At 45.8% G+C, this 20,689-nt stretch overlaps 1 protein-coding gene across 18 annotated transcripts in view; it reads left to right on the forward strand.

Annotated features, from left to right (window-relative positions):
* Nucleotides 1-20,689, forward strand: part of Hppy (MAP4K3-like protein hppy) — a 228,952-nt gene that overhangs the window by 149,110 nt on the left and 59,153 nt on the right. For 10 of the 18 annotated variants that reach the window (XM_077694882.1, XM_077694885.1, XM_077694881.1 and 7 more), the window contains 3 exons: nt 2,774-2,832; nt 7,342-7,439; nt 13,451-13,573. In XM_077694882.1, the coding sequence (XP_077551008.1) occupies nt 2,774-2,832; nt 7,342-7,439; nt 13,451-13,573 (280 nt within the window). The remainder of the gene's footprint in view (nt 1-2,773; nt 2,833-7,341; nt 7,440-13,450; nt 13,574-20,689) is intronic. The other 8 variants (XM_077694890.1, XM_077694891.1, XM_077694894.1 and 5 more) reach the window with 2 other exon arrangements.

The following is a 20,689-nucleotide window of genomic DNA, read 5'->3' on the forward strand; positions in this document are numbered from 1 at the left end:
CGAGACTTCTCTCTCTCCGCAGGGCTCATCAAATGAAGGCGCAAGTTCTGTGGAATGGGATGCTTTCACAATTAGCCATCTTCAAGAAGTCAAGCTTCCTTTAAAGCTCTGGTGCCGGCAAAATTTTGCCGGCGATCAAAACGTTCTTGGTGAAATAGATTCCCCAGCTGTTGCAAACTGCAGTGTGCTGCAAGAAGTTGACAGCAGTTCGGCCTGCAAAGGGGCCATGACGGCTGCTGCGTTTAGTGATGTATTGCACGTGCTAACGCCGCATTAAGCCCTAAGTGCCTGGGGAAAGCTTCCTCTAAAGGTAATTTGTTCATTGCAAACTTTGCTGCTGAAAAAATCAGCCGGGTGCTACTGGACGCGTGAATACTGGGTATAATTTGCTTCTGTAGAGGCAAATTCACGAGTAGGTTCATGCCGGGACTTTATTACAGTAAATACAAAAAAAGTAAATCCATTCGTAAAGAATTAAACATACCAGTTGTCCGCCGGCAGCACATCGAACGCGTACGCTCGTATCGATCATCTGCGCAGGTAGCAGACGACACGATTTATAGCCGTTTCCCTACCGCTCAAACGGGCAGATTTGCAATAAAACGTTCCTAGCAAGGTACGGGGATGCCAGACGCGAGTAGCTTTTTTTTTTTGTAAAGGTTAATTACTACCCAACATCGGAACGACAGCCACAACAACTGCAGATCACCTGAAGTACAGCGACTGCCGCGGCGGCGCCTTTCGAAGAGAGCGCAGCAGCGCCACCTGGTGTTTTCTACAGAAGAGCACACCCCTTCCTCGCCGTTCGCGCCACTAGATCATTCTAGTTCACTATACCTGCCGCTCATGCCGCTGGTCGCACAAATAAAAGCCACTGGCACTGGCTTGGCTTGGCTGCGCCAACGACCCGGCTGCCACCAATGTTGCCAGACATAACAGTTTTCTCGCCAAAATAAACAAAGAAAAAGCACATAGGGTGCCGGCCCCACGGAAGTCCACTATAAACATTCAATCGAAACAATTTTCGCCTAATATTTAGTCTGTTGTAGCCGATAGTCTGCTCTAGCCGGGTCCGTTATGAGCGGAGTGGGCTCCATTTAAAATGCATGGGGACCAGACAAACCAATAGAAATGGTCTGTTGTAACCGAAAGTCCGTTGTTGCCGGATCCGCTGTAACGAGCGTAGACTGTATATACAAGTTTCACATGTGTTTTTAAATTGAAATTGTGTGCATTTGACTGTTTGTCACATTGAACACGTTCATTGTAACCAGTTTTGCTAAAATATCCCTAGACTCTCGGGAGAGTAGCCTGACTGTGGCAGAAGGTATGTGGGAGTAATAATATCGCAAAATCCCCTTAGTAGCTGCGATAGTAGTAATAAATTAACACGTAGAAAAGATCGGAACAGGTAAGCAAGAACGTCTAGTACGCTTGCATAGCTGCTCAAAGCTTTAAGGGGGGACATGGCTCTTAAAACTTGCCAGTCTTGCTGCGTTTTTTCAACTGATTTCCAATATTCCACTATTTTCTGAGTCAGTCAGTTAGTTCCAAAGATAACGAGACATAATTATCCATATCTGGAGGAACAACAGACGAAACAGTGTTGGCCATAAAACTGTAATCTTTATATTTTTCAATACTATGAACCCTGGTGAACGCAGTAAGAGAATCGGTTTTTTGATTCACCGCTTGGAACTGATGTTACAGCTCATTAAACTTGAGTGTGCTTGAAATGGGCACTCAAAATGGTTCCTTGCCACTGGTGCCACTGAGGTTTAGCGAGCTCTACAATTGGTTCCGAGCGGTGCTCGATGCTGTTCCGATTAACGAAGATATTGGGCTTCAACTTCATTTTACCGAGGAATTTCTTTCTTTGGATTGCGTGTAAATTTGCTGGGACCAGCGCATCACTCGCAGTTAACCGAAAATTCAAGTGAAGCGTCTTCAAATCAGTATCACAGGTCGACTGTGTTGTAAGTTGTGTTTGAACCTCGCACTAAACTGTCACGTGGCTCGAACGAGTCGCGCAAGGAAGGGGACGAGGAAGAAGATATGTACGCGCAGCACGCAGTGCGTGCAGTGCCTTTTGCGTTGTCTTTGGAAAAGAACACGACGCTCGTTGAAATGGATGCCGGGTCTTGCGTCGCTTTTCTTCGGCGCCACTAAAAGCCGAGGCGTGGTTTTCCCACAGGCTGTACGTGTATCACACACTGCATGACTATGCTGGCCCATTGGCCAAAAGCGAGCGCAAATAAAAGCGGAGGCAGATGTGTGAAAACGTGTCGCTAAATAACTGGCCCATACTTTTGAACTGCAATGGGCTTTTGGTGTTGGCTGCGAGATAACTAGAGGGCTGTTCATAGCATTGGTAGCAATTGTGCTACTGGAAGTGTGAGAGGGGAAACATTTCTCTGGCCCGTTTCATAGTTTTGTTGCAAACAGTTTTGACTGTCTGGAGATCCTGAATAAATATTGTTGCGGGGCGGCGGGTCAGATGAGATGATCCATGGGTGATGGGGAAGTGATCTATTTACAGAGAGATGCGATCGCTGTATTTATGGTATGCACACAGTGGCACTCATTGTCGTCGGTCGTGTGTCATAGTACCAAGACAATAAATTTGACTCATTGGTGCATTTATTTTGGAGAAACTATGACACTTGGCCCATTGAAACGGCATGGTTCTGCATTCTGAAAGTGATAGCTTTGATGTAGCATCGTCCGATCAGATGTCGGTGTTCACTTTGTGTGTTCTCCTTCTCCCGTCCAGTGGACAATGTCAGCTTTGAACAGCGCGTGTTCACCGAGCTGGGCGACTCAACCAATCAGGTGAGCGGCCACAACGCATGGCCTCGAACGCGTTGTCCGGGATGGTTACCGCGTTGGCAGCATTTTGAAGCCCGGGTCACTTTCCGTCCCTCCAATCGCAAGTTGCGAGATCAGCGCGAAGTCTTCAGCCTGAATTTGCATTTTTTTTTTTGCACAAATAACGAACTATGCTGCTTCGTTGCTCACTGGAACCTTGCTTAAAATTTGCCTTGAAGGTCCTCATGGGAACTTGTGTGTTCAGTACCTCACTTTAGCAACGCGGAATTCACTTGTTGCGGGCTGTAACGACACTTTTCTCTCAAAGATTAAAATTGCGAGCAAATTTTATGACAGTGTGCGAGCAAATTTGAGACCGGGCACGGCGTGGAAACTGTATTTGGCAGTTCAAAAACTCCCGCCACACGTCCTCGAGTGATGCGTGCTAAACTGGGTGGTGCGCTATGCCCGCGAAGCCACTGCTGCTCCCCAGGTATTGTCCGTTATTGAGTTATTACAGAGGCAAGGGAAGAGCGCTTTTTTAAGTGAAGTTTTATCGCTAGGCCTCATGTACGCAGGAAATTCCTCCGGCCCTACCCCATGCACGTGAGCTAAAAAACAAACAAACAAAAAAAAAAACGGGTTGTAGAGGAGATAAGAGTAAGTGGAGAGAGATTGGCTGGGTTTGTAGATAGCGTAGCTGCTCTACTCGCATCTACCAACACTGCTAGGTGGGAACAGCGCATCGGAGGGAACGAGAAAAACGGGCTGGTTTCCGTATTGTTTTGCGGGTGTGTGGACTTACTATTGTGATGTTGCGGTGGTTGGTATGGGGAGGCATACCGGGGAAAAAAAAACGCTCTCATAAACCCAAGCCAAATGTCTGTGCGTGTGATCATTCAGCATTTTTTCTCCCCCCCTCGATTTAGGGGGTTCTGTTTTCAGAGTAGTATTTTTACGGTCCTTGTGAGGGATTTCTGCGAGCATGAGCGAACATAATTGGAAGGGAACGGTGACAAAAAGACGATCATGTTATAGGTGGCAGTGATAAAAGTAGTCACAGCTGGCACAAAGACAACCTAGGTAGTGGAGGATTGACGTTTAAGCAAGTGCACTGTCTATGACACTGAAATGTAGTGGCAGAAGATGAGAGCTGCTTCCCTCGAAGGGGTAGAAAAAGGCTGGGAGGGTGAAGACAGTGAACGCTTGGACACAGCAGTTATTAAGGGAGCCCTGAAATGCTTGCCCTAAATGATGCAGTAGCAGGCAATCATGAGCTTCTTCACAGCAGAGTCGGCCCAAGAGAGGACGTGTTTGTGTGCGGAATAGAGTAGGTGCATGAAGTCAGAATGAGGGGTGAGGTGATCTTTTCGGGGTCTGTTATGTGGGGAGTCGCTGTTTCGCCCGCCGTTTGCTCGGGGCATGTAGCGCACTTTTAGCACAAAATGTTTGCGATACATGTCCACCACGCCTGTAACACAGGGGGGGTTGCGAGGAACGAATTGTGTTGCCCTTTTGTGTCTGTCGCAACAAGCGCAATCCATTTTTGTCGCGCTTTTCCTCTTGCGCCCTGCTCGCGGAGTCTTGCCTCTGGGCAGAAGGGCGAAAGGGCAGCTCGGTGTTGTTTAAAAGCATTCATAATGGTGTATTGTCGCAGGCTGGTTGACTGCGAACCGTACCAAGTTGGAGATAACTTCCCGACACCGTCGTTTAGTAGGGGAATTGCGACATCTGTTCCTGCGGTGCCTTTGTTTTAACCAATGTCACGGGGTTAATCTCAGGCCTAAGATTAAGAAAACCTGCTAGCAGTGTTGAGTTAAAAAACATCGTCAAGGGCCCAGTCAGTTGAGTGTGATTTGATCCAGGTGTTTAAACGAAAACACACAGTTGAATAGAATTTCAGCGTGAAATTTTAAGGCATCTGGGTGAGTCGTGCAATAGAGACAAACTACAGTGGAATCTCGGTCATACGAATCTCAAGGGGCGGCAAAAATATTCGTATCACCCGAAAATTCGTATCACCAGAAAACGAGAAAAAATGGAAATGTGCTGCGCATGCGACAGGCGGCGGCAATATGGCGTCGGCTCTTGCCGCGAAGATGTGCAGGTAGCTTCAGCAACCGCTTCTAACCTTTTGTTAAAACGGAGCTCAATGTGTAAATTAAATTGCTCATGCGGGAAAGGAGCTGACAGTATGGGAGAAGCACTATAAAATGTCATCTACGCCAAATATCCACCGCGGAGGTGGCCCAGCCAGCTGCTGCTAGCGCTCCGAAATTGCCGCAATCACAATGAGGCGCGCGTCTCCCTATTGGCGCAAGTCGTGAGGCTCCTCCCAATGCAGTTAGCGGTAACCGAGGCAGAGGCTGGCGCCTGGGTGCCGGGCTGAATCGTCAGCGCGGGCGTCAAAAGAACGCGCGCTCATCGCCGACGCGACGCGCGCACACGAACTTAAGCCTGAACCGCATGCCATCCGGGCGCGTCGGCGTTTGCGCGCGCGTGACGCGCGACGCGCGCGGCAGTGGGAGGAGCCTGCCGACTTGCGCCAACGGGGAGGCACGCTCTTCATGGCGGCAGTTTGAAAGCGCTCCGGACAGCCCGCTGGCTCCGCCGGAGATGTTTAGGCTTACCACGGTGGCGGATATTTGATAGGCGCTTTCCCTAGCCGCGCGGACGATGCTTTACAGTGTTGTTTTCGGACTCATCAGCTCCCTTACTTCATAAGCAACTTCTTTTGTTCTTTAAAGAGCGGTCAGAAGCGGTCGGTCGAGTCACCCGCCCTACTTCGCGGCCGTTGACGCCGCCATGTTGCCGCGGCTTACCGCGCCGCGCGCCGCATGCGGGTGGTATTCGCGGTGGCGTCAGCGCGCCTGTGGCGTGCGAGGCGCGTTTTCGCGAGCAGAAAACGCTCCATGCAGTTCACGCTTAATGATTTTGTGCCTGCGTGCGACCAAGGCCACACGGCCGCACAAACACTCCTGCCTCCCGTCCACGCCGCAGTCATCTGCTCGCGGCTCGCGTGTTCGTATCACCCGCACCGGGTGATAAATGCGAACGGATCATCCGAATTTTTTTACATTGCGTACAATGCATTTTGGCCGGGGAATTTTGAAAATTCGTATCACAACGAAATTCGTATCAACCGAATTCGTATCACCGAGATTCCACTGTAGCTCTTTTTTTTTTCGGCGAAGTCTCTTACGTGAGAAACTCTCAACGGAGTGTCCATAAGTAGAAAGCATTTCGGTGGGGGTGCGCTGCCAGGATTGGTGCATCTCAAGTGAGTCACGCGAACCCCCACAGTCAGAAAGCAGACTTGATTTATATCACAAGGCTGCCTTTTGTAGCTGTCCAAAAGGGACCAGGGTGAGAAAAGGGCACCGCACATGTAGTGCGAAACCTTCTTCGAGGCACCCTCGTCAAGGGCACCCTTTTCGGACAAGGCTAGCATGCGATGAACCAATCCGTGTACCATGTGTGGGCGGAACTTGACTCCTGCTCCAACAGGGAAGGGCGCTGCCGTGTGGTCCGCTTCGAAACACTCAAATCAGCCAGCTTTGCCCGCGGCCAGTGCATGTAGAGAACTTTAGGCTTAACACCGCGGCAGATATTTGGTGGCCGCTTGCAATACTAGTGCAGGTGACGACTCCTTGCGTAAATTTTCCCCTCAGTGTCGTCCCTTTCCTCGCATGTGTAATTTGTTTGCAGCTTGAGCGGTGTTCTGGCGAGTGGCAACAAACTCAATCTGCCGGCTGTGGCCCCCTTGGATGACGTCTGGGCTGGTGTGAGAATGTGTACGCAGTTATGTCCGGTTGGCCAGCGCACATACTCGAATCGTCTTTGCCTGCAGGCATTGCTGCATTCTTTTCAGCTCTTATCTATTTTGCGAGCGCAACGTGTGAAATCGGCAAACCCAAGTAAGCTGTCGTCGTAGTCTGTGATGCTGGTCAGGAAAAAGTGTATCTAAGGTAGGTCCAGAGCCGCCTGAATTAAGTAGAATTAACTTCTAGGGCTGATAAGTTCTTTAAAAAGTGCTCTTTCAGCATAAGGTTGGTTCTTGAAATGCATCAAGACACGGAACAGTGTTGGAAGGCAAAAGTGATACTTTAGTTAGCCTTATGAGTAACCCGCCGCAGTGGCGCAGTGGCTAAGGCGTTGTGCTGACTGAGCACGAGGTCGCGGGTTCGATTCCTGGGCCCGGCGGCCGCTTTTCTGGTGGAGGCGAAAAGCAAAAACGGCCGTGTGTACGAGATATCAGCACACGGGAATGATCCCCCTCAGGTGGTCGAAATTATTCCGGAGCCCGCCACTACGGCGCGCCTTAACGCCTGCATTTTGTCGGCACGCTAAACCCTACAATCAATCAATCAATCAATCAATCAATAGCCTTGTGAATACGAGTGTGTGTGTAGTTTGAGCATGTAGTACCAGCACTCACGCTCACCACCTTTACGGCTTTTGTTCTGTACATGCCTAGTCCTTGAGACGCGAAACAACTCTCTCAACTTTGTCCCTCCTCCTGTGTCCACCCAGAACACGCCAGCGGCGGTGCAGAACGGCCAGGGCAACAACCACTATGACCTGGCGACGGCGTGGATGGAGCGCGACAGCGAGGTGGAGGAGATCCAACGGTCAGTCAGGCCCCACTCACTCTTTCTCTTTTCTTTGGCTGGCCTTCTCGCTTGTATCGTCCAAGTTGGAACCGGAAGCAAGGTTGCTTCATTGGAGGAAACATTTGACCATGCGCATCAGTAATGCAGGCTTTTTCCACACAGCGGCATCGCTCAAGCTGGCATTAAATTCGCCTAAACCGGGGCGAAGTCGCAGTGAAAGTAAATAACAAGCGCCACACCATGACAAACGCAAGTTTATCAGCCATCTAGCTCTGAAAGATGCGTAGAGAAAAGCATTCTATGCTCCATCGCAAAGCGAACTAGAATATGTGGCTGCTACGCGGGGTGGGGAAGTTTGCTGACAAAATTCACTCCATGTGGGCTGTACTTAGACTGAACGTGTGAGGACTTATGCGGTGGTGGGGGGAAGGCTTTCACAATATGTCGTACCCCTTAAAGGAGCCACGAAGAGAAAATACAACTTCGTTTAATTTGAAAGAACTAGGATTCAGTATCTCACTCAGCTCCATTACAGCCACAAAAGATGCTTTTTTTTTAACGAAAAAACAGCAAGAATTATTTAAAAACTTTCAAATATTGCGCCACAGTGACGTGTTATGAGCAAGAATGACGTCATTCGGGCCACCAATAAAACATAATTTTCAGTGCGTTAACTGCACGTTAGCATTCAAGTGATGCGGTCAAATGGAACTAGAGGCCCCATTACCGACGTCCAGTCATGTGTCGTCGCGACAGGTCAGTTAGGCGGCCGCCAATCGCACAAACAAGGTTCCGTGACGTCATAGAAAAGTTGTGGGAAATTGGCTAGGGGGTCGCAACTGCTTCACACGTTTTCTTCAATATCTCCGTTATTTGTTCGAAGATTGTGATGATATTGGTACCATTGTTATCGGGACTAAGCAGTCTTTCTAAGAAACCCAACTTCTATTTTCTCTTCATGGCTCCTTTAAGTGCAGACGTGTGTTCCGTCCATTTTTTTCTTGTCGACCAATAAGCTTGCGAGGCAGCTGCGTTTGCGACTGCCGGTGTGGCGTAAAATTTATGTCTGCCATAAAAGTAGGATTGTGCAGATTTGAAGCTGTCGCCTCGAATCGCAGCCACAAGCCAAGCCATTCGGATCGTTTTCTCTTTTCTTCCCTTGAATGCAGTTTACTGCATGCGTTGAGCCTCTGCACCAGCTGTGTCCGATAAGTATCTGACAGCTTGTGTGTAATAATGTTTTTTTCCAGAGATCTTAATGGAGTATTTATTTGCACTCCCTGTTGTTTGCATGACACTGTTGCTTTGAGAAAGGTGTGTGTGTGTGTTTAAGTTGCACTCTATCCCATCAGTGATCACTAGACGCACACCAACCCTCCAGCGACCTGAGGCCTTCGGAGAAAGCAGTGGCGGCACTTGAGCTAACGCGAACATACTGCGTAGTTTTGTCTCATAATCTCCCCCCTGTCCAGTTTTTCACTTAACACTCGTATCTTTGGCAAACACTCCTGAAGCTGTGAGCCGTAATGTTGGCTGCGTTGGTTGGCGCCAGGTTTACCCGGAAGTGTTGTGCTGTGTTGGTTGACAGTGCACTTGTAGGTGGCATTAGTGCTTGCCGTGCTGTCGCTGCTTGCTGCAGTGTTTTGCGGCTGCTGTGCGGCGGCTCTGTTTTCGCACTGCAATGCATCGGTCTGTTGCTTGTTGTTTCGTGCTTTCCTGATGCATTGCATTTTTGTTGCACTCGGTTCCTGCAGTGTCGCGTGCGTTGTGCTGTGTTGATGTGCTGCCAGTCAGCGATAAGCCTCTCTTGGGTAGGGTGTGGGTGTCGTGAACCTTACACGAGTTTTTTTTGCCCTGCTATTTGTTATACGGATACGCGGTATGTTGTACAGATCTAGTCTGTACAGTAGCACAGTATTATCTCTTTGTAACACAGTAAACAGTAAGCATTTAGAGAAATACAGATGAGAGTGGAAGAATTTTCGGTTGAGAGCACTGGTTTTTAGCAAAAGCATTCTCAAAGGAAAGCATACCACGGTAACTTAAGAGCATTGCCAAGTTGGAGGCCGACCTGGCATGCTTGACAAGTCAGCTGTGCAGCTTACTTTTCGAAAACTTGAGCGAAAGTCTTTACACGGGCTATAGCTGGCTTACTTTCTTTACGCAGGAAATAGGCCTGGGTAAAGGGCTCATTTTCTGCAATCCTATCACTGGAACAGAATTTCTCGAAGCGTTGCAAAGGTGACTGGAACCAAAGCTAGAATAACTAAGTGGGCAGTGATGTGTTGCGTACTAAACTACGGTTTTCAGTTTTCATGGTAGTGTGTTGTTCGCAGTCATATTTTAAAACAATTTAACTATTTCTAGCTGTAGTGGAGCAAGCACTGTTCGGATTATCTTTTCATGTTTTGCTTTCTTTTTCTAACCAAAATACTGTGCGAATGCTGGGGGGGCCAATGTTATAGAGGGGCGTATACTTCAACAGTGCTGGTTTTTCTAGAAGAGAGAGAAATTAAACCGTTTGTTTCTACCTGAAGCTTTTTTTTTTTTTTTTTTTTCACTCAGTGTGCACTGGATGTAGGACGTGCTTATAAACTGGTTATGCCATAACATGTCAGCAGCTCCACAATACCAGCTTTATCATTCAGTGGCTTCCCTGCAACATTCCCTTGGTGTTGTTGAGGCCCCTGGAGAAATTGTTGGTCACTAACAGCACACTGGCATTTTCAAGCTGACCAATTCATGATGGCTTTCCTTCAACTCTGGTATTTTCAGCCATTGTTATAGCGCGTCACGGGAGTAGCACTGTTTTTGTGCTTTGGTTTTTTTTTCCATCACGATGGCAGACACTCCCACTTCATATAGCGATAATGTGAGTGTCTATGTAATTTTCAGGTTCAACTGGATGACTAATTCTTTCCATTTACGCCATGAGGGGCTCAATTTCATCGATGTCTTAATATTTTCAGCTATTAAGGAGTGAGGGGTTGTCGAAGGCTGGCCCAACAACAATCGCGTAACCGGAGGCATATGCAGAAAAATAACTATAAGTGTTGAAAAACAGCAGTGCTTAAAGCAGGGTACTGAGAGACAAGTAATCATGGTTGTGCTGTTTTTATGCTTCTTGGCTGGTAATTAATGAAACTGCACTAGTTAAGAGCGGTTAGTCCACACTTACCTCCTGTGCCATTGGTTGCTAAAAGGGCTCCGAGACTGGGCTTCTGCTACACTTGTGATGTTGGCTAGGTTGTTTCATTAACTACTGTAGTTCATTAGCAATCACAGTTTCCAAACAAATAATGGGGGGCCGTCGCTTCCAAAGCTGCTCAGTGGCTAGAAGGGTTATGGGACAGAGAGCTGTAGCACAAATTTCCTAAAAAAACATGACAACGTGTCTGCTACGAGCAAAGCTTTAGCAAGTTTAACTGCGCCAACTAACTGCAAAGTGTAATAGAGTGAGGTTTTAGAACCGTTTATTTTAGCACGGAATCTATTTATTCACGGCCACGACGGTATCTCGCCAGCTTGAGCCACATATTTCGTGGAAATGGCGTGGTTCTTGCAACCACTTCTCAACGCAACGAGTGTGAAAATAGGCATGTGAATTTCATTAACCCTGAACTAACCAATGTAGTTACTAACAAATGTAACCAAGAGAAGATATATGTCACATGACAAAGGGCGTTTGTGGGGCAGCTAACGTGGTAAAGGAAGAAATTGACCTCATTTTGCTAGTCTTTCAACGACCTCAGGGTAAATGAAATGGTACAGAATGCGTACTACACGAGTAGAGGGAAAATACGCATTTTCATTTGCACATTTTTGCTGCTTTAGTTAATTTGTGGTTATACGGACGAGATACTCGTGAGATTGTAGTGTTAATTACTATGAGGAACAAAAATAGAAAAGGAAGGGGCGAGCATGCGGAATCGTTACTCCTCGCTATAACCGCTATAACTTGTGGGTGATTGGTTTTGGGAACGACTGTAACATGCTTTGAGCCATGCAGTCCTGCTTTGCCTGCCACCAGATACCTTTGCTGTGAACTTTTATTCCCTGCTTGGCAACTGGCCATCGTCCAATTCCCTCAACTCCCTCTTATGCGACAACTTGCTATCTCAATTAAGCATTCCAAACGAATTTCCATAGTGCGTTTGAAGCCTGTGTGCTAACCGAGTTGTAAAAACAAAAAAATCAGAATTTTGTAACACATTTTTGCTTGCGAACGCTCAGGTGTGAATTTGAGTGTAGGCTTTGAGGTGATACAGTTGAACACCTTTTTGTTTTCTTTCGCGTGGACAAAATTAGCCTCGCATTTATGCTAACCCCATCGAAAGCTTTTACCACTTGCATTGACGTTGGTGATAATAACAATACTCCCTTGCTATCCCTTTTTTTAACTGCAGCAAAAAAATGTTTTTGGTTGTAGCTATTTCACAGCACATAGTCAGAAGTCTGGCCGTGTATTAAAGAGCAAATAAAGTCGCCGTCTCTTAGAAGAGTTAACCAAAGTACAGTGAGGCAAGATGTGCTCAAGTACAAAGCATTAAACTTGCCTGCGATAAGACGGATTATAGAAATGAAACTGAGCATGCTTTGATCGCGCATTTCACAGCAAGTGAGAAGCCTTCTCTCAAAAAATAGTAGTAATCGTAGCTGTATTTTTGCTTTTCAGTTTGCGAAAAATAATGTCTTGCAGGGTGGTGTTTTAATTCTGTGTTGTTTCTGGGTGAAAGACTCTATCCCGGAGTTTAAAAATGCACCCGAAGCTTTCACCAACTTAGAGTATGAATGAGGCATGTATTATGGGGGTAGAGGAGCTGTTGGTAAATAATATGTGGAAGTGGACGACTGTATAACCTTTTGAAGGTTTTCAGTGTGCCAAGACAAGAGATTCCTACTGCAGGGTTGAAAACCACCACTTTCATAGCACACTTACAATGGTACTATATTACACAGCAGCCTGTGGCTATTAGCCATCATTCCACAATCGTGGAAGGGTGCTGACCTCTCTTGGAATCTCCAAGTACACAGGAGGGCAACAATAGGTCTCCTCGATTTGGCTGCATTTTGTGCACTAGTTCACAAAAGTGTTGTGCAGGTGCAGCGCCAGTTCTTTCAGTGCGAGTGCAGCTGTACACTAGCGCTTACCGTGCAGCGGTCGAATCGAGGGCAAAAGTGCACAAACGTAGTCTACTGCGGTTCGTGTTTGCGCGCTCGTGGTTTTTTTTTTTTCTTTTTTTCTTTTTCCCTCGAAATGGCGTCACCCTGAACTCACGTCGTGTTTCGTACTCAAATGCACCATCTTCTTGCACGTGACGACCATTCTCGTCTAAAACGGGAAACGCTGTCGTTTCTACTCAGTTTACTGACACAGGTATCATGCCGAAGCCGTCTGCTACGATGCGCACCAAAAAACGCGCCAAAGCACGCTGCACCTTGCACGAGACGAGAGCTCGCACAGAGGCTAGTACAGAAGTGTAGAAGAACTCCTGCAGCACTGCGTCAAATCGAGGGCCGAAGTGCAGGTGGCGCTAGCTGCACTGGCAAATCGAGTGCGAGAGTGCTGCACCGCCTCAACTGGTGCAGAAAGTGCAGCCAAATCGAGGAGACCAAATGTTTAGTTCACACCTTTTATAGCTAAGGACACCTCTGGGTGTTTACGGGGTGAATGTTTATCCTCTTTTGGTCGGGTTTAGTGCAGTTGCTAGCGGCCGCTGTGCTGTTCCCGCATTTCTATGCGCCAGGAGTTTCCAACTCAGTCGCTGTAGAAGGAAGCAAAAATGGTGTGCGAGTGTGAGGCAAGCACGGTCAAGTTGCCCATTGAGTCGCTCAACCTCATTTTGGTTCTCTTCCTCCTCTTCCCCCTTTCTTTCCCTCTTCTTTTGTTTCTCCTTTCCTCCTCCTCCTTCTCGTTCTGTTCCTGGCTTCCTCTTCTGCGCTTCCTTCCGCTTGGTTGCCGCTGCTGTTGATGATGATGGCAATGATGATGGCAATGGTGGTGGTTGGTGATGGGTGCGGTGGAGCAGCGTTGGGCTGCCCGTGGCTGTGGCCGCGGCTGCGGATAGCGGCCTCAGCGCGGACACTGAGGCCAAATTTTGTGCTGCCCTCAGGAGCCTGCTGGAGATTGTGGACGAGGAGCTGAGACACAGGTACCCCCCAGCCTCTGTTTTAACGCACTCTCTGTCTGCTGCTGCTGCTGCTGCTGCTACTACTGATTCTACTACCACTAATACTACTACCTCAGTGATGCACAGCTTCTCTTACGGCTAATTGACCTGAGCCCTAATTAGCGACGCTTTTGTGCCTTTTCCGTTCTCTTTGTATTTTTACTCACTTGTTTTGTGTGCAAGGTATGTTTTATTTCTCTTCTCTCTGAGCCTACGTTAGTTGTCCTGCTATTATTTCTTTTTTACTTTTCGTCATTTCTTACAGCACAGTTGAGCAGAATGGCTGGGGCTGGGATAAAAAGCATTGGGGACAGTTTGCCACCTTGAGGAACACCACTAAGGGCTCGGCTCATTAAATTTAACAAGGGAAAAAGGGGTGTTGTCCGAGTAGTGTGCCTGGATCCATGCCTGGTTTTACTCTGAGCTGACATTTTGAACTTTTCTCTTCTTCTACCCGTCTCATTGTTCTCTGCACCCTTCTTCCTCACCCGTCTTCATGCCTCGTGTAGGTATGTAGTGCCTAGCACCTATTGTTCACCTTGTTTGTTCTTCTATCCAGACACTCCCTCTCTTCTGTTTTTTTGTTTTTTGTTTTTGTTTATTGTTCAGTTTGGTGGTGTACTTGCATTGCCTGCCCGAGTTATAGTATTGGTGCATGCAGACCTTGTGGCATGCCGTTCATTCTCTGCATGTTGTTAGTTTGTTTGTCTAGCCTGTTTTGTGTAAAAAGGGATGCTTTTGTTGTTCTCGCCTCATGCTGTGTTCTCGTCACTTTTCTTGTCCGTGGTTTCATCGTTCTGGTTGCCTTGCTGATATTGCCTGTTGTTGTCTGTATTTTTGTTTTAATTGTCGGTGTCTTGGGTAGAATAGTGTTTCTGTGTGGGTGTCGGTGGACTTTTCTGCCCCTGGTAGTTGTATTAAACGTGGTACAGACTTCATTTCGGTTTGTTTTGACCTTGGTGTCTTTCTTATCTTCATTGTCCACTTTTATTTGTTTCTTTAACCTTCTTTCGTGCGTGGCTTTATGTTTTGAGAAAGTTAATGCAGTACCATTTGAAGGTAGGAAAAAAAAAAGGGGGGGGGGGGGGAATCGTTTGCCAAAACTCGTCTTTGCTTTGTGTGTAAGCTGGAAGCTGTAGTGACAACTTCAAAAGCAACGAAGAAGAAATTGGGACTGAAAGGTTATGATTAAGTGTGCGAAAGACGGACCTGAACTGTATGAGGTGTCATCACGGACAGGCTGGCTCTAGACTAGGACCCTTTGTTTAGCTTTTATGTTTATTTTGTAGTGTTGGTTTGCCAAAAATTATGCACAGACACTTTGTAGACAGAGCTGCAAGGTTTGGGGACCAAACTTGTTAGCTTAACAAGGCAGCAGGTTGCTACTGAATGATACACACCACCGTGGTGGGTGGCATGAGACAACCGGTTGTAGTACCACAAAGAACACAAGGAAGGCGATGGACTAAGATTTATGATACGCAAAGTGCATGTTTGCTTTGCGTTTGACCTCGTTATCTGGGGTTCTCATCACAATGCAAGAGGAACTAGCTTCTTCTTGGGTAGTAGAAAAGGTCTTTATGTTTGTAGGGTGTACTGGTACGCTTCACGGCGCCTGTTGTCACAAGAGAAGTGCACTTTCTGCACTGTCAGTGGTGTTAGAGGTACTTGGGTGGGGGCTCCATTCATACCAGAACGCAAGGAAACTGCCGTGCTGCGCTAGGTGTTTTCGGTTATCCTGCTGTGTTCTCGATTACAGGGTGATCACCTGCAACCTTCATTGTGTGTCAAAAAAAACGTTTTTTTTTAACCCAATATGCGTGTTAGTGTTCATTAGTTGTAAACACTGGAACTGTTCTGACCGTGCTTCGTTAAAACCCAACCTGGAGAGAAATGCACATTAGATGTGCCTTGGTTTCTAGCTTACCAGGTTTGTTTTTATTCTGCACTTGCACTCTTGTACTCAAGGGAAAATCATGGTAGTATCTCTGCTGGTTGTAAAAGCAATCTGCCCTCTCTCAGGAGATTATGGAGAAAATAAGTTGAGTCAAACCCTACTTCATTGAAATTGACGGGGAACCTTGTCATTGATTAACTGTTGGTTTTTTGACAAGTGGGAAATGAAACCTGAGAAGAAATGCAGTTTTTTTTTTTTTTTCGAGTAATAATTTTGCTCGGGCTGCGCATTCTCTTGTTCTATCTACTTTGTGTTCGCCGTTTGTTTTTTTAGTGCTTGATATCATTGGAACTCGTCGCCAACCAGCTCAGCAGAAAGTTCTGCTATTCGTTCTTCTTTGAACCACATCACCGCCATCATCATCATTGGTTGGGGGTATTTCATAAGGCATTACATGTCATTGCCATCAGTGCAGTGGCATTGACATTTGGGGCTGAGCCATCAAGTGCGGTATCAGGGGGAAAAGCGATGGTATTACGAAGGTAATTTACTTTCGAAACAAGCAAGAAATTGATATTTTTTCTCTGTGAAAGTACCGTTGAGTGGTCTAGAGAAGGTAGTCTGTTGAGAAAGGAAACTTCTGGGCGTAAACTACAGTGAGGGTCGGACGGGAATGGGGAATTTTTAACGGCAACAAAGGTTTATGCGGAAATTTTACACAGTGTCATGTTGTAGGGGGGTTGGGCCAGTTGTTGAAATATTTTTGTTTCTCTCATTCTAAGTGCTATTACTGCAAAAACCCCACACTGTGTGTATAATTTTTACCCTTGTTGATTTTTTGTTGCTCTAATTATTGTTTTCTTTCTTTATATAATTTTTTTCTGTTAGTGTTATTTTTGGATCCATGAACGAAAACTTCATTAATGCTAGTGCTCTCTCTCTCGCTCTCTTTTTTTGGCCCGTTTTGCGGTTCTGTTGTAATGGTAGCCCATTAGAAAGGAAACTATCTAGGAAATATCTACTCGAAGGAAATATCTACTCGAATTTGCCCTTAGCATGAGGCACCATTCCCCGTGCTTTGCTTAACAGGGGCCCTTGGTTTTTCTGTTCGTGCTTTAGTGCTTTATCCTTTTGCAATGAGAGGAAATGAAGGGAAAAAAATATGCGCATATTCTTTTTGTTTCAAATTAACGTGCATTCAGTGTGACCAAATGAACAGATTTGGCATCGCAGGCGACAGCCCCACCACCATGCTTTGCATTTGTCAGGATTCCAGTCGCCGTTTTCAAGTGTTTTTATTTTTTAATTTCTTCGATTACACCCAAAAGATCTTGCACGAATCAAGATCTTTGTGTATATTTTTTTTTTACTTTTCAACTTTCCGGTAGGGCCAGAACACCTACTGCAGACACTGTGGTGAACTTGATGGGGTTGAGCAAATTCTTTGGGGATTTTGGTGGGTGTAGCTTTGAACCCCCGATAATCCCACAAATTATATAGTGAAAAGAAGTCTTATAGTTTTCACTTTAATACCAACGGTTCTTTTTCCTGGAATGCCGGCATTGTTTTAATCTTTCAATTATTTTAATTAAGAGCAGGCAGTGAAGCAATGTCTTTCTTACCGAAGGGGCTCAGTGGCCTAAGCATTGTGCTTAGTGCAAGTTGTTGGTTTGATTTTTTACTGCCGTGGCTCTTTTTGCAATGGAGATGGGGGGCAGCCTTCTTGCAATCCTCATTAAAGGGGATGAAACTGGATCTCTTGACGCAAACCAATCTGGTTATTACTTTTTTGCCCATGCCCATTCAAGTCCATAGCAGTTTGTGGATGTGGTGAGATTCGAATTTTGCCGCTCTTCAAGCAAGCCAGGGCAGTGGTTGCAGTCTAGCAGGTAATAGAGACCGACCTTTAAAGCGAAGCTGTCTATGCCTCACTTGTGCCGTATATGATAACGCCAAGCTGCACTGCAGGAAAGCCAACTTTACACAGTGGGTTTCACAAGATGATGATGACGGTGATAAGTGAAGGCACATCAAGTGCCTCAAGAAAAAACGTGTACCATGTTCAGAATCCAACCTTATTTCCTCGCATTATAAAGCCGACTTCTGTCGGATCGTGCCATTCCGACACGGTCGAAGCAGCTTGGAGTTTGGACTTTGACGGTGACTCAGGTCGCGTGGGAATAAGCTTCGCATTTCAACCATCTTTCTTTTAAGGAGGAGGCTTTGATTTTTTCCTTCATTTTCGGAGCACGTAGTTGCAGAGATAGCATCGACATTGTGTGCTGCTGTCTATTACCAAAACTGTTAGATGTGTTGCGAAAAACAGTAAGAATAATGGGTGGTTAACTAACGCAACTTTAAAAAACTGCTTTGCCACGACCTTTGCTATAGCTAAACCTTTTTTTTTTCTGTATGTGAAAAAGACTGTAGTTAGGCAGCTGACATTGTTAAAAATTTTTGCACAGATGCTATGCCTAAAAAAATGTATACTCTCAAGTTTTTTTTTTTTGACGTGCTGTTTCTGTGAGCAACGTGGATGCTTTTGCACATTCTTTGTGGTCATAAAACGTTTGTGTAGACTTTCTTTTTGTGAACCTTCTCGTTTCACACTAATAAAATTGTAAAGGACGTTTTCTTTTAATGCTTTCATATAATGAAGCTTAGTATAAAATTGCTTTTATGACAGAAAAAAGTAACAGTTTACTAGACGACCTAAAATCATTTCTTTCCCTGTGGTTCGAAAGTTTCAAACTAGGAAAGTGGGAGGCAAAAAGTATGAATGAAAAAGCGTTCGTGGAAGAAAATCGCAAAATGGCGCATGACGTAAAAAAACATCAGAATGCGCTTTTTTTTCTCTCGCTGCGATTTGACACCACACCAGAATTTTTTTTCCAGGTGTGGTGTCACATCTTTCATCCACTTGTGTGGAGCAGTTGCATGGTTTTGCGATTGTCATCAGTTTCTTGCGTCTGAGTGCTTGATTTGTAGGCGGCCTTACAAAGTCTGCTTACTCTGATGGAAGGCACAAGGTGGGAACTCAAGCTTGCCTGGGGATTTAAAGCAAAGGAGGTGACTTTTTTGTCGGAACCATGGATTTTTAAAGGTAACTGAGGAAGACACCTTCTGTAACTGCCGGGATGGACATTTCATGCTGAGGAACCAAATATTTTGAAACTGCCCTTAACTCCTTTGGTGCCGCTAAAATGCTCGAATTGTCCTTGAATTCTTGCCTGAAACCTTTGTTCAAATCCCGTTGTCAGCTTTACCTAGTTGCCGTTGATACTCATTTTCTTCTCGGCCACATGGTGAATCGAGAGCTGGCATTGATTTTTGGTCACTCTGAACATATCAGATGTGACTGCTCATCTTTACCCAATGAGCTTCTAGAGTCAGCATCATCAGTTGTCAGTGTCACGTTGTTATTGCTAAATCATAACAGTGCTGTGTGCTCTTGAGCAGGGCCTTCATTCTTGTGGCTGTGCACGTTTGTGTAGGTTTTGGGCTCTCGAAATACTTTTGCCGAGTGTTTGCTGGGTCATGTCGCAGGTTTTCGAAGCATACAACAAAGAGAACTAGCAGTTTTCGAAGCATACAACAAAGAGAACTAGCAGTCTTGTCTTTGCAAACATAGATGGAGTGTAGCGTTTACTGATTACAAAAGGTTGTTTCAGTCAGTGCGTGTTCTGTGTCATGTCAGTCTCGTGTGGATGATAGAGCAGTCGCCTGTGTTGTGTTCATTCTGTGTTTATGATAGAGCAATTGTTTGTATTGCTTGTAGCGTGTTGTGGCACTGTTTGTCCAACCAGTATCCACGTTTCCCTTAGCCACTGAGATATCGGGGACAGTGGCTGGATTAAGTGTTTGTGTATGCCAGAAGCCATGCCTTTACAGTTCATGCTGAAGGCACAGTGTTAGGCATTACCATTTGTGCAAATTAGAGGTGATCCTTCATGCAATGTTTCTGGCTTTCACTTAATAGGGGGAAAGATTCTTATTCATCCATCTAATTAGTAGATTTTCCAACCTTATTATTAAAGCATTATAACATCATTATATTGTTATGCTATTACAACAACTAATATAATAACTCTTGATAGCAATTACTATTATGAGGAACCTAAATTTTGGAGTGTTCCATATAATTGATTTAGGCAGCTTGTCATGGGTCACCCTGTGCTTCTGCAGCAGAAAGACCTGGGCATACAAGTTGCAGTTGCTCTTAGTGTTAGCTGCAAAACTCACTAGTATTTAGCAAATATAACATCATCAGTGCAGTGACTGTTGCCATAAAAGCTAGCATGAGGGGTGATGAAGGCAAATGTGATTTGCGTAACGTGTACCCGATTTTGTGCCCTGGGTACCAAACGTAAATTATATAAATCTGTCAAACGGTCGAGTGTTCTAGTATGTTATACGGAACGCGTCTGCGCATGCACTTTTTTAAATGCAGTGGTGTGCAGCTGCTAAGAAATTCACCAGACGATTGGAGCACCCATCGGCTCAGTTAACACTTCAAGTTTTGTGAGATGCATTGTAGGCTAACAAAGGCAGCTTTAGGAAATGGGCAAACTGCATGCTCCATAAGATTTGTCATAAATTATCATTGCAATTAGCAAAAATTATCACTGGCTAAGGCGTTGTGCTGCTGAGCACGAAGACGCGGGTTCGATTCCCGGCTGTGGTGGCTGCCTTTCTGATGGCCGCAAAAAGTGAAGACGCCCATGTTTTCGAAATTTCGGTGCCGAAATTTCGGTGTATGGTTAAAGATCCGAAGGTGGTCAAAATTAATCCGGAGCCCTCCACTACGGCGCAACTCATCGCCCAAATGTAACTTTGGCGTGTTAAACCTGATAATCATCGTAATTAATAATTGTTTCTCCATGGGCTCATACGACTGAAAAATGATGGTGGGGACATTATGTTATCATAAGTTGTTATAATTGTTACGATGCAGGCGGTGTTCACCATCTTCACTTAAAGGAGCCATGAAGACAAAATACAAGTTGGGTTTATTAGAAAGACTGCTTAGTCCCGATAACAATGATACCAATATCATTGCAATCTTCGAACAAATAACGGAGATATTAAAGAAAATGTGTGAAGCAGTCGCGACCCCCTAGCCAATTTCCCGCAACTTTTCTATGACGTCACGGAACCTTGTTTGTGCGATTGGCGGCCGCCTAACTGACCTGTCGCGACGA

Source organism: Haemaphysalis longicornis, unplaced genomic scaffold (genome assembly GCF_048455015.1).
Source record: "Haemaphysalis longicornis isolate Haplotype H1 unplaced genomic scaffold, Haemaphysalis longicornis Haplotype H1 scaffold_13, whole genome shotgun sequence".
In the NCBI taxonomy this organism is placed as follows: Eukaryota; Metazoa; Arthropoda; class Arachnida; order Ixodida; family Ixodidae; genus Haemaphysalis; species Haemaphysalis longicornis.